General features: G+C 39.9%; 1 protein-coding gene and 1 pseudogene across 1 annotated transcript in view; both read left to right on the top strand.

Annotated features, from left to right (window-relative positions):
• LOC107671559 (protein SSXT-like) overlaps nucleotides 1-8,049 on the top strand; it is an 18,301-nt gene extending 10,252 nt beyond the window's left edge. Inside the window, exons 5-10 of the mRNA XM_016464475.1 lie at nucleotides 1,832-2,056; nucleotides 3,133-3,297; nucleotides 3,374-3,451; nucleotides 5,136-5,261; nucleotides 6,027-6,157; nucleotides 7,270-8,049. Of these exons, the coding sequence (XP_016319961.1) occupies nucleotides 1,832-2,056; nucleotides 3,133-3,297; nucleotides 3,374-3,451; nucleotides 5,136-5,261; nucleotides 6,027-6,157; nucleotides 7,270-7,296 (752 nt within the window). The 3' untranslated portion in view covers nucleotides 7,297-8,049. The remainder of the gene's footprint in view (nucleotides 1-1,831; nucleotides 2,057-3,132; nucleotides 3,298-3,373; nucleotides 3,452-5,135; nucleotides 5,262-6,026; nucleotides 6,158-7,269) is intronic.
• Nucleotides 8,050-13,643: 5,594 nt separating this feature from the next.
• The window catches only part of LOC107671553 (zinc finger protein 521-like), a 103,182-nt pseudogene continuing 101,338 nt past the window's right edge, over nucleotides 13,644-15,487 (top strand).

The raw sequence follows: 15,487 nt of genomic DNA on the forward strand, positions 1-15,487 counted from the left end.
CGTCATTTCCAAAAGGCAAATATTCCCCTTCAGAGTCAGAATCGGCGAATAACATTTGCAACACATCCTCACGGTACAACTTTTTATTAGCCATTTGGCGATTTTCTCTCACAAATCTCACAATTTACTCAGACGCTCTGAACTGAACTGCTTCCGCATCAATGACGCGATAGCTCACTTGCTCTGCTATTTGCTCGAACACTTTGAATAGGAACGTGACGTAATTTTGGTCTAATCTGAAGTACTACATGTCTGCCATCCAGTGGTAGGGAATACAAATGAGATATTACACCATATTAGGATCTACAGCCTATTTTATTAAGTATGACGTCTTGTCGCAATTTTGCGACTTTGGCGCTTAGAGGATTAAGACGTACAATTGATAAACGAACCGTGGGGCTTGTTCTGTACGAATAACGGATCAACTACGATCCGTTTAACCACTAGCAGCAAGTGTTGTGCTGTTACTCATCGCAGCATTGAGCGCAGAAACCACTCTCTCATGCGCGCTCTACGTGTTGTTATATATGTGACCCTGAACCATAAAAGCAGTCTTAAGTCGCTGGGGTATATTTGTAGCAATAGCCAACAATACATTGTATTGACCCTTGTGACTGGTTTTGTTGTCCAGGGTCACATATCAAATATTGTTACGGTCTTGTTTTTACAGAGGTGAACTGACGGCTCGGAAAATCTTTCATGGGATTTGAATTCTCTGCTGTAAGATAACCTCGTGCATAATACAGCGCAGTGGTTGGACCATAAGAGTTCATTCTCATGAATAATACTGAGAAAAGCTCAGAAAACTGATGACGTAGACGCATACTCTCCAGCCACGGCAGCCAATCATCACCCCAAATTAACGCCTATACCTCATGACGTTGGTTCAACTTAGCTTTTTGAACCAGAAGAACAAAATGGCTCCATAAAATGAAAAAAGAATCACTTTTCCCTCAATAATAGACATAATGAGTGCTATTGTTGTTTTTACTGATGTGCAACCTGTACACATGTTAACATCTCAAAAAATGTGTTTTAGGGCTTCATGACTAGGCCTGTCGCGATAGTCAATATATCGACTGGAAATGAGCATGATCGTTTTTGGTGCCGCGATATATTGCATCTAATATTTTTAATTAAAAATAATGATTATATTGATTTTTTACATAAAAATGAATCTCATCTGCTTTCTGTGGCGGAGGCGGGGCTCAGGCTACACACACACACACACAGACACACACACACACACACACACAGACACAGACACACACAGCGGCAGGTGAAGAGAAGGCATGAACCCATTGCATTATAAAGTGTTTTGTGACATCTACAGCCAGTTAAGAAGAACAAGTCCCAATGGACTTGGTGTCAAAGTCGCAATGAGAGAGGAAAGCAAATTAATGTGAACGAGCAAGTATGCCGACTTTGTATAAAAACAGAGGCAACAAAACTAACCTAAAACATATCCATCCCATCCAGTTTTTTAACCTGGGAACAACAACCGCAGCTGGAGCTGCAGAGGTCAATACAGATGCCTTTTCCCGGCAGTGAAAATATAAGCGCGTTTTATTTATTTAGGATATATTTTCTCACATTCCAAATCCAATGTCTAAATATTCCTAAGAATAAAAGGTTCTTTGTTTTTTGAAATAGTGTACTTGCATTATTATGCTATTATATTATCATACTGTCATTCTATAATAAGTGGCATAAAATGGTCCTAAAATGACAATAATATAAATATAAATGTTGGTGCAATATATCGCACAACAAACAGTAGTTATCGTGACAGCCCAATTCATGACATTTTAATCTCCATCTGCTTCTGCAGGTCCAACCCACATGTCCATGCAGGGCCCCGGGCCCAACCAGACACCCAGCATACCCAGCGGCTCCATGAACATGCCACCCAGCAGCCATGGCACCATAGGGGCGTATAACCACACAGTGCCCTCCTCGCAGGCAATACAGTCACAGGGGCAGATGAACATGAGCCAGGGGCAGCCCATGGGCAACTACGGCCCTCGGCCCAACATAAACATACAGCCCAATCAGGGTACTCATCTCAAAACCATGTTTTAACAATAATACCAACTAGGGCTGGGTAAAAAATATCGATATCTCGATTTTAATCGATTCTCATTTTTATGAAACGATATCGATTCTTAAATCCCAAGAATCGATTAGTCTAGCCTGTTTTCAGTTAATGGACGGAACATTGAAGCGCACCTCCCATCCAATAAATCGCAATAAGCATTGTGCTTTGGTACTTTTAATATGAAACAAAGTCTCAGATTTCAGAGTCTGTCCATTGTATTGCAGTATTCAAACAATAAATGCCGTTTTGGCGCTGTTTAATGTGGAGTGACAGATCGCTGTAGCGCCTCAGTTCAACAGACGCGGTAGAACTGATCATCTCCTCCACATTAATACCAGTTTCAGCACAAAATAAACATGACTAAACATCCGAAGGTAAGTATAAAAGAAATAGTACAACTTTACAATCCGTATCTGTCTCATGTAATCGCTCAATCAGTGTTTCAGTCACGCAAAAACGTCAATATAACAGCTTGTATGTCACGTAACGTCACATTTACCTCAGAAAAACATATTCGGTGACCATAAACTCATTAATCAGCTCGAAAAATAAACTGTAGAGAGGGGCATTTTTCTAAATGTATGCACCATATAATATATTCATTATAATTTTCACTGTTCTTCAATGTTTAATTTATATTTTTTATGACAGCCAAATGTTTATATTTAAAAAAAAAAAAACGAATTGAAGTAGAAATATTATATAGGCCTAATTGTAACTTTTTATTATTAAAAACGTCATTAAGTGTAATTTAGTTGTGTAGCCTAATAAATCAGTCAGTTTTAACCTTCAATATTATAGTAATGTATTTTCTCTCATGTATTTTACGGCATTAGTTAAGATATTTTTTTTTCCTTGAGAAAATTTGGCATGTGTACCTGATATATATCCAAAATAATCGGTATTGAATCGAATCGAATCACAAACTTGTGAATGAGAATCGAATCGAATCGTGAAATTTGTGTCAAAACCCAGCCCTAATATCAACCACATAATCAAAAAACTGGTTTGTAATGAGTGCTTGTGTTTTCTAGGGCCTATGATGCACCAGCAGGCTCCTTCCCAACAGTACAACATGGCCCCTTCTGCTGGCAGTGGGCAGCATTTCCAGGGGCAGCAGAACCCCATGGGCATAATGGGTCAAGGCAATCACGTGTTGGGACAAAGGCCCATGCCTCCCTACAGGCCACCACATCAAGGTATGCTGAAATATCTTGATAAAATATTGAGTCACTGAGTTTTTGGTTATTTAATGTCTGTTTGGTGTGTTTTCAGGACCTCCTCAGCAATATCCTGGTCAAGAGGAATACTACACGGAGCAATACAGCCATGGAGGACAGGGGGCGCCAGAGGGTAAGATGCATTCTCTTACAAAATGATTTGTACTAGGGGTGGGACGATAAATTGATTTGTGGATTGATTCTGTGATTTTCTGGATTCGTCGCAAATCGATTCTGAGCTTAGTTTTGAACAGCGGATGGCACTGTGTGCTTTAAAAACAGCTGTACTCCGCTTGCTTCAAGTTCCCTACACATACCACTTGAACCTAAAATAATAATTCATAAAGTTCGAAAAGGTTGAAGCGAATACATTAATCTCGCATCATAAAAAGCATAAAAGCCGAAGTGTAAGTACATTTAACCACTTTCATTACTCAGCTGAACGCACAGGCGCTCTTCTTCGTGAGCATTTGAGTGTGCGGTTAAAATCTAGCCTAGAGCGCCATCTGCTGTTAAAAACTAAGCTCAGATTCGCTTCCAGAGAGAATCACGATGCATTCGGAAAATTGCAGAATCAATCCACGAACTGATTTATCGTCCCAGCCCTAATTTGTACTGCTTCAGTATAGCACAAATAATCTTAACCAAATCATTCCTGTGGTTGGTGGGTAATGTTATGTCCATTTTGGGACAATATGATCTGCACCCTCTGCCGAATAGGCCACTCCGGTCTAACCTTCAAGTTGGTTCACAAGTAAACTCTACAGAGTAGCTGCCTTTTAATTTAAGGCCCCGTAAAATTATACGATTATATATAAAATATAGAATTTTTACCTTAAATTGTATGTTTTCCTTTCTATTTTTTTCCGGATTCTGTTTTACGATTTATCATACAAAATGGTGTCTAATGAAATTAATAAATAAAATAAACAATTTTACAATCTTGCAGCAATCTTTATACATTCTGCGGCTAATTCAAATGCTTTTCACTGGATCTCGCAGCGCTGTGCAGTAACAGTGTTGCGAAATCAACTTTGGTTCCCGAGTAAAGATGTTCTGAGCTCAGACCAGTTTGTTTGCGTCGTGGTCCGAGCTGATAAACGGTCCACGATGCGCAGCTCAAATTAGTAGCAGGATTTTATTACGCTTTCGTTTCGTTTGCCGTTTGATATTTCTCATATGCGACAGAAATGGCAACGAGAGTTGAACAAAGCAATGGTCGCGCCAGTGCGACCGCGCACAAAATTTACTCGCACCGGCAGAAATTTTTGGTCGAAGTCTGGAGCCCTGCTTTGTTTACAGCTTTATCGGGGAAACGGCTATTTTTACTGCTCCAAAAGTGGCACCTAGTGGCAAAGAATGAATTTGCATTTTCGTTCAGACCAACGCGAAAATCAACTGATGGTCAAGTTTTTCCATGTCTGTGCGTGCAACAAGTGGGCGGGCAATATGCTAATCTTTCATGTTGATGTCAAAATAAAACGGCTTGGGATTCGTTTTAAAAACGACTCGTTTCAATGATTCAGAGTCGTCTCTTTTTTTTTTTTTTTTTGAGAGACTAACTTTATACACGGTGCACTTTCAGATTTAAAACCTTGCAGGATGTTTTTATTCACTTAGAGCTGTGTTACACACTACATGAAAGGTAATTTTCAAAAATCCATAATAGGGGCACTTTAATCAATTTTTCTCTATATGATATCAGTTATCGCCCAGACCTAGTTGTGCATGATGGAATTCCTGCAAACACACGGCTCATTTTACTTAGCAGGTAGCTTTGCTGATGTTTCATGAATTGCTTGTTCCTCTTCCTGTAGGAAGCGCACAGTATGGTCAGCAGCAAGAGGCATATCAGCAGGGTCCAGCGCAGCAGCAGCAGGCTTACCCACCGCAGCAGCAGTACACGGGACAGCAGGGATACCCCGGACAGCAGCAGGCCTATGGTATGAATTATACTGGCCGATTCGGAAATCAATCATTGACGGCTGCATTTACTATCAAGTTCTGCTTCTGTGTGAATGTAGCCAAAAAAATGAATTCTATCTCTATGTCTGTGTGTGTACAGGTTTGACTATATATGTGATGGCCACTATAGTGAAATACCATGACAGCGGATTTGTGAAGACATCTGTCCTCACTAGTTAGAAAGGTTCATAATGGTCCAGAAGATGTTTAACTTTAAGTCTAATGATGTACACATTTCTGACATGGCACAATTCTTTCTCGAGTCGATTCTGAGCTTAGTCTTGAACAGCAGATGGCGCTGCATGCTTTAGAAACAGCCGTACTCTGCTCGTTTTCAAGTCCTTACACACACTTGAACCTAAAATAATCATTAATAAAATTCGAAAAGGTTGAAGCGAATTACAAGGGTGTTCACAGTGGGCTGGGTTTACATTAATCTCACGTCATAAAAGCATTCTGAGCCGAGGTGAAATTACAGACTCAGCCGAATGCACAAGCGCTCTTTAGCACTCTTCTTCATGAGCATTTGAGTGCGGATAAAAACTAGAGGAGAGCGCCATCTGCTGTTAAAATCTAAGCTCAGAATCGATTCCAGAGAGAATCGCGATGCATTCGGAAGATCTCAGAATCGATCCACAATTCGATTCTGCATCGATTTATCGTCGCAGCCCTAATCCCTAGTACGAATTTAGTTAGTAATCCAGTAAACCCATTAGTAAACACTCTTCCTTTTATACCAACAGGTCCGTCTCAGGGCACTCCAAGTCAGTACCCAAACTACCCCCAGAGTCAGGGGCAGCAGTATTCAGCCTACAGACCGCCACAGCCCGGACCCCCACAAGGACAGCCACAGCGCCCCTATGCTTTTGACCAGGTGAGAAACCCTCCAGTCACTACAGAGCACTGCTAAGATACCTGTCGAAATCTGTGTTAATAGATTGTTTAAATGAGAATGGCATTTCTGTTAACTGCTGGTCTAAATATCACCAATTTTGGAACTTTTTCTTCATGTGTCTCTGTTGAGCAGTTTTGAGCAGAACCATAAATTAAAGCCTAAGGAGGTATTAAATCACAGAAGAAAGTCTTTAATATAAAAAGTCATAGCATTAAATGTTGCATGCCCTGCATCCTTAGTATTTTTTAAGACCAAGTAAAGAAAATGTAAGTAATAGACTGAATGGAATGTCAATATGGCCTCTAGATATAAAAACTGCATTTTTGTTTTGTTTTCCAATCCAAATATATAAACATCCTTAAATCGATATACATTTACTTGAGATTTAGCATATGAGTTCTTGTTGTCTGAGAAATTGAGCAAAAGTGAGTTAATGCTTAAGACCAAGCATCCGAATTATGAACATTTGTCTTCCCTTTGAATTAAAATGATAGTTCGAGGCCATTGGGAGATATTTGTTCTTGCTTTATTCATAAACTCACTTTATTTTGATTATTTCCTCATAAAATACTTTTTTTATCTTGCCATTTTGCTTCACAAGAAAATGTTAATTGAAGAATCTTTAGATAATTTGCTCTGGAAAGTTTTTTTTTTTTTTTTTTTTTTTTTGGGGTCAAATGAGCTACTGTTACAATGAGTTACAAAGTTACATTTTCAAACTTTGAAACATTGCTGTCAAACTTTGAAGACATTTACATTTAGAGACCATATTGACATTCCATTCAGTTTATTCCTTAAATTTTCTTTACCTTGTCTTAAAGAGGCCTTAAAAAAACGTACCTTCATAAAACCTGCAGAAACCCTGGTTGAATCATTGTGACTGTACTCATCAGCTCCTTTTCAAACATTTGTTTCTCACTGTCTTGGAATCATTAAATGAGACGATTAAATGTCACTTTACAGTTAACAGTAATGGAAACTAATGTTTTTGAGTGTGACACGACTTTTTTTATCCTTCAGTTAACACAATGTCAGTTGTACTAGTTGTGTTGTAGCATAGGCTTACAGTGACTTTGTATCTTTCTTCACAGGGGCAGTATAGCAACTACCAGCAGTAGATGACGAGCATTTGACTTCCCACCCTAGCATTTCCAGTTTGGAGCTGTGTGTGATCTGATGAAGGGCTACTGCGCTCTCTAAATCTCTATACATCACCTATGAAGAGATGAATCTTCCCTGCTAATGTAGACTGAACTCTTCATTCGGCCACAAGCATTTGAACAAACCGATCAACGATTGGCTCGATTCTCAGCACAGGTGATATAATTGTGAAACGTCTATAAAACTCATTTGACAAAAAAAGGAAAGCGTACGCATTAAGAATTTCCTGTCAACTCATATGTGCATTTTCGAGTTTAACAGAGAAGCAATTTCACAGGAGCAATGCCTTAAGTGAAACGGCTGCCTTATTTACAGCAACTTACGAAATCAGTGAAAATACAGAAACACACACAGCGGTGGAACGTGTTTTGTTTTTCTAATAAAATTCATTGTGCGTTGTTGTTGTTTTTTTACATTTTCTCCTCTCCCGCAAATGTCAGAGAAGCAATAACGCTGAGGTGCGAATGAAGGCTAGTGGAGAGGTGCAAAATGGTTTTCAGGTTCAAAACAATGCTAAGATGTATAAATGTATTTTATGCTTTATCAAATAGAGCTCAGATTGAGTCCACGTGTTGAACAGTAGCTCAAAGTGTCGTCCCGTGTGCTTATTGACTGTATTGAATTTTCTTTCGTTTTTGAAGGTGGGACGTTCCATTTTAAAATGACATGTATGCCTTGCTGAAATTTGATTAAACCGATCTGGTACTGTAGTGGGTTGTATTTCAATCATGGTCTTCAAACCTGGTATCAATGAAACAAATATCTTGTAGGGGGACTGGGGATGCTGTAGCCCAGGAGTGCAGGAGTGCCCAATCCTGCTCCTGGAGATTTACCTTCCTGCAAAGTTCAGCTCCAAACCCTGATCAAACACAACTGAACCAACTAATCGGGTAGGTAGGTAGATCTCCAGGAACAAGATTGGGCAGCCCTGCTCTACCCCATCCTGTATCCCAACAAGACCTTGGCTCCATCACATGCCTGTTGAGAAATAATGGTTCAGTCAAAAGGTACTTTGATACTAAAGCGCAGTCAAAGGTGCAACACTTGGACAAAACCCACAATAGTTTGTCCAGCCATTCCCAGGAATCTGCATAACTCCCTGCAATTGGTAGGAATTGCAAATACACAAATGGGCTACATTTTTGCTTCAGTTGGACAAACCTGTCCATTTTCCACTACTTTGCCCAAGGTAGGTGAATTTAGCCTTGAACTTGCAGATTTCTAGTTGAAGAGGCCTTTGTCAGACTCACTTTTTTGACTCAAAAGCTGCGTCCCAATTCAAAGGCTGCATCCTTCGAAGACTGCATTCGAAGGGCGATTGCATCACCGCGGTGCGACCAAAGGCTAGTGATGTTATGTTCAACACAGAAGCTCCAAAGCTTGTATAAAAAAAACAATACATTTCATATTGAAGCACTGTATCGGAGCTTGATTCGTTTTGCCAAAAGCACATGATCTATGACGTCCGAAGCTTCGTTCGCCTGAAAACAATGTGACTGCTTCAGTATCTGGTTCAAATGAAGTGAACCTCAGTGCTGTTTCCTTTATGTTGTAGTACATTAATGCAGACCTGCCAACCTGTACGCATTTTGCGTAGCGGGTATGCATTTTGACCTTAAAGTACACTGGTACGATTTGTCACATTGTATTGTCATTGTACACTTACCGACTTTGTAAATAGTGACAACGGAAAACTGGCCATCATACACTAAACAACTGCGGATCATACACTACCAGACTTTAAAGTTTGGTGCGATCACCACAAACTCAGAAAGGAGCGCCTTGTTGCTAGGAGACACGTGACAAATGAAAACAATGTGTGTGTTCTAAAATCGGCTGGAAATCTCAAACATGGTTGATATCCTCCGACTCGATGGAATCAAAGGGTGCATCTCAAACAGCTCCCTTGATCAGTAGTCAGGGCACAATGTGCAGTGAGCCAGGGTACTTACCAGTGACCATTTGTGTACACGATATACTGATTCACAAGCTAGGGAGCTGATTAAGATGCACCCAAAGTCTGAAGCTAAAAAAATCGGAGTCTGACCATCATACACTACGTGATTTTTTATGAAATCTGTCAACTCAAATCTGCAGACTGGCTCTGACTTTAGGCAACTAGCGTCAATATCTCCAGACTGTAAATCGGCGGAAAATCAAGGCAAAAATCGTGTAGTGTATTCCAGGCTTAAGTCAAATAAGGTAATGTACCTTAAGATACAAATGTGTATGTATATGTATGTATGTATGTATGTATATATATATATATTTATATATACAGTGGGTACGGAAAGTATTCAGACCCCCTTAAATTTTTCACTCTGATATATTGCAGCCATTTACTTTCCGTACCCACTGTATATATATATATATATATATATAGCCGTTCAAATGTTGACTATATCTTACCAAGATGCAATTTCATGGTTTATACCCTTTATTTTGTACATAAATGGACCATGGTTAACATTTAGACTGGCTTTGAACCCGGTTTTGTTTTTAGACAGTTGAATATATATTTTTTAAAAGTCCGGTACTAACATTACTGCTGCTCGTCAATGGCAAATGTGTGGTAAACCATCAAAGAATGCAGAAATATTGCCCACCAATGGTTCTTCAGCATTCCAAAGGCTCTTTCCATTATAGATCAGGCCTTAGCATAGTGCTGGTTAAAGCGTGCATCAGCAATTCCTCGTAGTGGTTCTTTAAAAAGTGTATTGTGGCAGATTGGCTCTTTTAAACAAGGATGAAAAGGCCAGGTGGAGGGTATGACCATGAGACATAAACATGACTGTTTTTTAAGACCCTGGCGTAATGCACGGACCCCAGGAAACCAGCAAAACTGTCCAAAAACTTTGCATTGTGGTCACGTACTGCCTGAAGAATGATTGGGTGAAGTTTCCGGTTTTAGTAGCCCTCACCTAAAGCTGGATCTTTTATTCCAATGTGGCAGCCATTGATGGCTCCAACTGGCCTCCTAAAAGCAGCATGCCTGCTCAAACTCTCAAAACCTTCACCAGTCTCCTCCACTTCAGCTTCTGTATGGGCCTTCAGGTGATGACTGAAAGATGTTTTATTAGCACATTACAGATTGAGTAGCATGCCCTGTGTGCAGTTGTCATTGGCACACCGAAAGCTTTAGCTACAACTCTATAGGATGTTCCACAGGCAAGTCATTCGGTCATTTGGTGGTCTTTTTCCAACCATTCCCTCTTTAAATAAAAGTCAGGCTGATGTGTTGGATGCTGAGTGCACGCAGAGATGTCAAAGTAACATTTGGTCAATAAGTCCCTTTGCCAAGGGCACTCCAAAAACTTACAGTAATGCCCTGCACCCTTCAGAGAACTAACTTCAAGGGCTCTGTCATTCGAAGGGAGTAGGGCACAATTCTGTTGGAAGTCACCTCATAGCTCTCTTCCAAACAAGTGTTGAGGGAAAAGCTTTGCTATTGGGAACCACTGGCACTCCACTGGATACCATCATTGAGCTAATGGGTGGCCCTTAATCAGGCAATTCAAATACTCATTTAAATCCTTTCTGTTTTCTTGTAACTAAGAGCATGCCTATGGCTGTCGGATCCTGGAACATCAGGGTGTTTGGGAGAAAACAGGATCAAAATGACAAATGTTAGAGCTGTGGTCCTTGGCTCCGGTCCAGGAAAAACACTGCACATTTTGTATTTCTCCCTTATATGACACCAGTTCAGTTCATGAAGTTCTGTACAAAAGGGCTTATTATTAAAATCAGGTTTGTGAATAAGGGAGACACTGCAAAGAGTTATATTGCTATATATAGTATATTTAATGAAGTCGGCATTGTGATTAGGCAGAAATAAGTCAGCAACCAAAATAAACTTGATCGATTAAAGTGGCCATTTTATAAGGTCATGGTATCTGTGTTCACTAACTGTGCTGTCACACAGAAAAACACTGCTTCCGTTCGTCTCACAATTATAATTCAGAGCACCTCTCAGGGCAAGACTGTGAGCTGACACAGTGGGAAATGACTGCAATCATCGCTGGATGGCAGAATATTCTCCATCTTTCTCTCTTCTTTGACTTTCTCTCTTTATGATAGAGGGTTTGAGGGGAGGAGAGAGGGGAGATGCAGCTCTCTGCACACTTTAATTGGAGATGTGTCACACTAAATAAATAGTGTGAACGCAACCAGCAACCGGAGACTTGAACTAGCAGCCCAGGGGAAGCCGGCAGCTTTATTGGGCAGCAGCCATCGTGCCACAGGGCCATAGATGTGCGGCTACGCTAACCAGTGCCTTACACAGCGATAGTCACTATAACCAGAACTTCAGGCATGTTTATTTTACTGATTATTCTAGCCATACATTTACATAGATAAACGTATTAAATGCCATAGTTTTAAATACCTTTTTAGAAATAACCTACTGTGCTTGAATTCGCACACCAATCACAGCCTCCCTAGAAAACCTTTTGAATTAACTGTATTCTCATCTGTTAAAGTTGTCATTAAAGCTTGGGTTTGTAATGTTTTTAATAAACATCTTTTGTTATAGACCTTATGTGTCAGAGAAACAAGTGTGCAGCCATCTTTAGAATTTTGTCTTCCAAGTAGCTTCATTCATAAATTTGTACGACCTTACCTTCACGACATGGAAATACAAACGGAAGACAGAAGACAAAGAGCCCTATCATAAGGCGCTTTCGCACCGCGTAGTTCTAGGAACTAGCCAGCATGGTCGTTCCTAGAGAACCAATTTCTCCCTCGGGCCGTTTTCCTGGTTGCATTCGCACCGGCAGCAGGAACACTGAAGCGGCTGACAGCAATGTCTTTATTCGCGGTATTTATAAACATCAACAACCGGTGAATGGAGAACGCCGTGATCGTAGCTGTTTTGTTGTGTGTCACGGGTTTTGTGATAACGGAGACGGAATGTAAATGCACAATTTACTCAATTAAAAGAGCACGGAAATCTGACTAAATCTCTTATGACAACTTGCAGTGTTTTCATCGAGGCTGAGAAAAGAACATAATGCTGCAGACAACAGGTAAATGCCGTTATCGCGGTTTTCCATATTCGTGGAGTAAATATTTTTTACATCGCTTTTTAAAAATGCCAGGTAGCCGGTGTTTCGGACGCATTTGGCCAATCAGCGCACACTACATCACTGGTAGTTCCTATAGAACTGTTTCCTATAGAACTAATTTAATTCCCCCAAACGGAGTTCCTAGAACTAAATACAATCCTAGTTCCTGCGGTGTGAACATGCCAAAAACCAGGAACTTCCGCCAATAGTTCTAGGAACTATGAAAAGGTTCCTTCGGTGCGAAAGCGCCTATACACCCGGTGCAAGTGTTTTTTGTTAGTTTCAGCCTGATGCAGTTATCATTTTCATGTCCAGCGCCACGTTGTTTAAATAGCAAATGCACTTGCGGCCATCTGTTCGCCCATGGGCGTGCTGGTCTGAAAACGAGGTGTGTTCAGGCGCATTGTTGGCGCATTGCTATTTTGAGGCAACTGAAAACAATTGCGCCATTGACCAACTAAAACCTGGTCTAAAGTCAATGGGTGCAGTATTTTTTTTAATTTAATTAAAGGGTACATTAGTAATATGCACCTATAGGTGAGTGCACAAGCGGAGTACACTCTGCTTATTACACACGCAGGGACGCGCAGCAGCACACAAACATGCCAAATATTAAAAATGAAAGAATTACAATGAAAAAGATTATTGTGTACGCTTTAACCTCATGCACGAGCAGATCCGTTTCCTCTCTGGAGAAGCGTTCAGTCTTTGCTCTTGCAAATTCCGCCATGTAAATAGTGAATCCGTCATGGTGCAATGCAACTGGCTTTAAAATGAATGGGAGATGAGACTCTGATTGGTTTATTGCATGTTACGCCCAAAACACACCCATGACTCATTAAGAGAATGGGTACAACCCTTTTGGACCATGCGCCTGGCGCGCCGGCATTTTTTTTTTTCATCGTTAAACTAGCAAATGTGGATTCGGACAGGCCCTAAGCGCACCTGTGCCATGCGCTTCAGACCATGCGCTTAGATCGTTCAAAAAGGGCCCAAAGAGTGCAGCGCTAAAAAGGGGCGGAGCTACATAAGGTCTACTGACTGACAAAAAATGGAAGTCTCAAACCACAAAATGTTTATCCAATCATTGCATTCCATTCGAGTGCAATGATTGGATGTCCTACCTGCCTGTCAACTTATGTATTTGCATACCTCTGAGCAGCCAATAGCGAGAGTCTGGGGGCGTGGCTTCTGCAGCAGCTGAGCCAGAGGATGTTTAGCTGGTGTGGAAAAAACAACTTCAGATTTCGTTACTGAAGTGCAAGACGAAATAGAAGACTTGCCAAAATACACAGGGACATACATCGAGGTAAAACAAGGGTAAACACTGGCAATGCATTTACAAGATGGAGGAATTTGATGTAATGTTTGCGTCTCTGATCGATGCGATGAACTTGTGGAGTTTCTTCGCGGCAGGTAAGCTAAAGTTAAACGTATTTCTAATATGTTGGAGCTTTTATTGAAAGTAGCCTACTTTTACCTGTTGAGACATGCTTTCACTGTAACAGAGCCGTAAGAGCTGTGTTTGTGATGTTGGAGTTGGCGGAAGCGACCAAGTTCTGCTGACACTTGTAGAGCAGAAACTACATACTCCTGCTTTAATAGGACATTGTGTAATTGTCTTCCACTCATCTGTGGCATCATATCTGAGTCATGTTTGCATTTCTAGTTTTGGTTTCTGATCAACATGTTCACATTAAAGCAAACGATCTTATCAATATTTTAAAATAAAAGTGGGACATCTCTACTCTAACATACTGCAGCATTAAAAGTGCAGTTCAGAATGAATTATAAAAGTATTATATTACATAAATATGTCATCACTATATTGTTGCTCAAAAACAGAACATCTCTGCATCAGAACCTTCACCTCGAATCTTCTGTAACACAAGAATACAGCTCTCTTCGCTGAATTAGACAGTGTGTCCTGTAGGGGGAGTGAGAGAACTTCAAATGATCCTTATTTGGACACATATTACAAGAGTTTCACAAACAGCACTGGGGAAAAAAAAACTTTATGATAGTGATGATTATCATATCTCATTATTCTAAATACATCTTAAAAATGCAAAGCTCTCATGGTGTGAGACAGAAAATCTGTGAACAGCAAAATATGTTTCATTATAGACTAACAATCTCGATTGCAAAATTAATAGTTGTACACCATTGACAGAATTTTGTTCAATTATATAATTTTTCCCGAAATGTCTGGGCAAAAGAAATCTTCCTCTGGCACGACAGCAACAAAGCAGACAATGTCTGAACTTTTACTGGGTATAAATATATTTAGAGTTTGGTCAGTGAATATGCAGTAAGTATATTGTTAAACTAGAATGCACTACAGCCAGGGTTAATAATGAGCTAGAACAGTGCTAGTGCATGATCTTTTAGTCTATATATGGTGTTATTATATGATGCATGATGTAGTGTTTCAAGTAGTGTTGACACTGTTAGTGTGTCGGTGTATTTGTACTTTTTCTTAAAAAAAGTTTAAAATTTAGATGATGGGAATAAAAATTCCATACAGGTAGCATGACATTTATGCAAGTATTTATTTTATTTTTTTAAAGGTTTTTGTATAGCTAGTATGAATAATCATTAGTCTTTAGGTTTCATTCAGCATACAAGCTGCTTTTTGAGCTTCACTTTGGTCTTTTTTTTTTTTAGTTGTGTTCAATATACTACAGACAGTGACACATTTTTACCAATGCTATTTATTTGCATTACACATTTTGTGAAAAAAAAATAAATATATATATATATAATTTTCTTACTCAGTATGCTTTAAAGAAAACATTTGAAGGGCACACTTTAAACAGAGAAAACATTTTTAAATATATCTGGTCTCATTTTACATTTATATTTTATTCAGTGGCTGCCGTGAGTGTATGTTTGCTATAATAAGTATGGATATTGGCCAAGAGCAAAGATAATAAATATCCGTTTGAGATGCATTTGTCCTTGAATGGAGCAGTGAGGGAGCTCAGCGTGGCGTGTTGGTGAATCCTCTAAATAGCCCACGGCAAAAGAAAGCCTGATTAACATGCCAAGAGCCACTCCAGCTATCACTTCCTAACTGCTTGTA

Source organism: Sinocyclocheilus anshuiensis, unplaced genomic scaffold (assembly GCF_001515605.1).
Source record: "Sinocyclocheilus anshuiensis isolate Anshui unplaced genomic scaffold, SAMN03320099.WGS_v1.1 scaffold3077, whole genome shotgun sequence".
NCBI lineage: Eukaryota > Metazoa > Chordata > Actinopteri > Cypriniformes > Cyprinidae > Sinocyclocheilus > Sinocyclocheilus anshuiensis.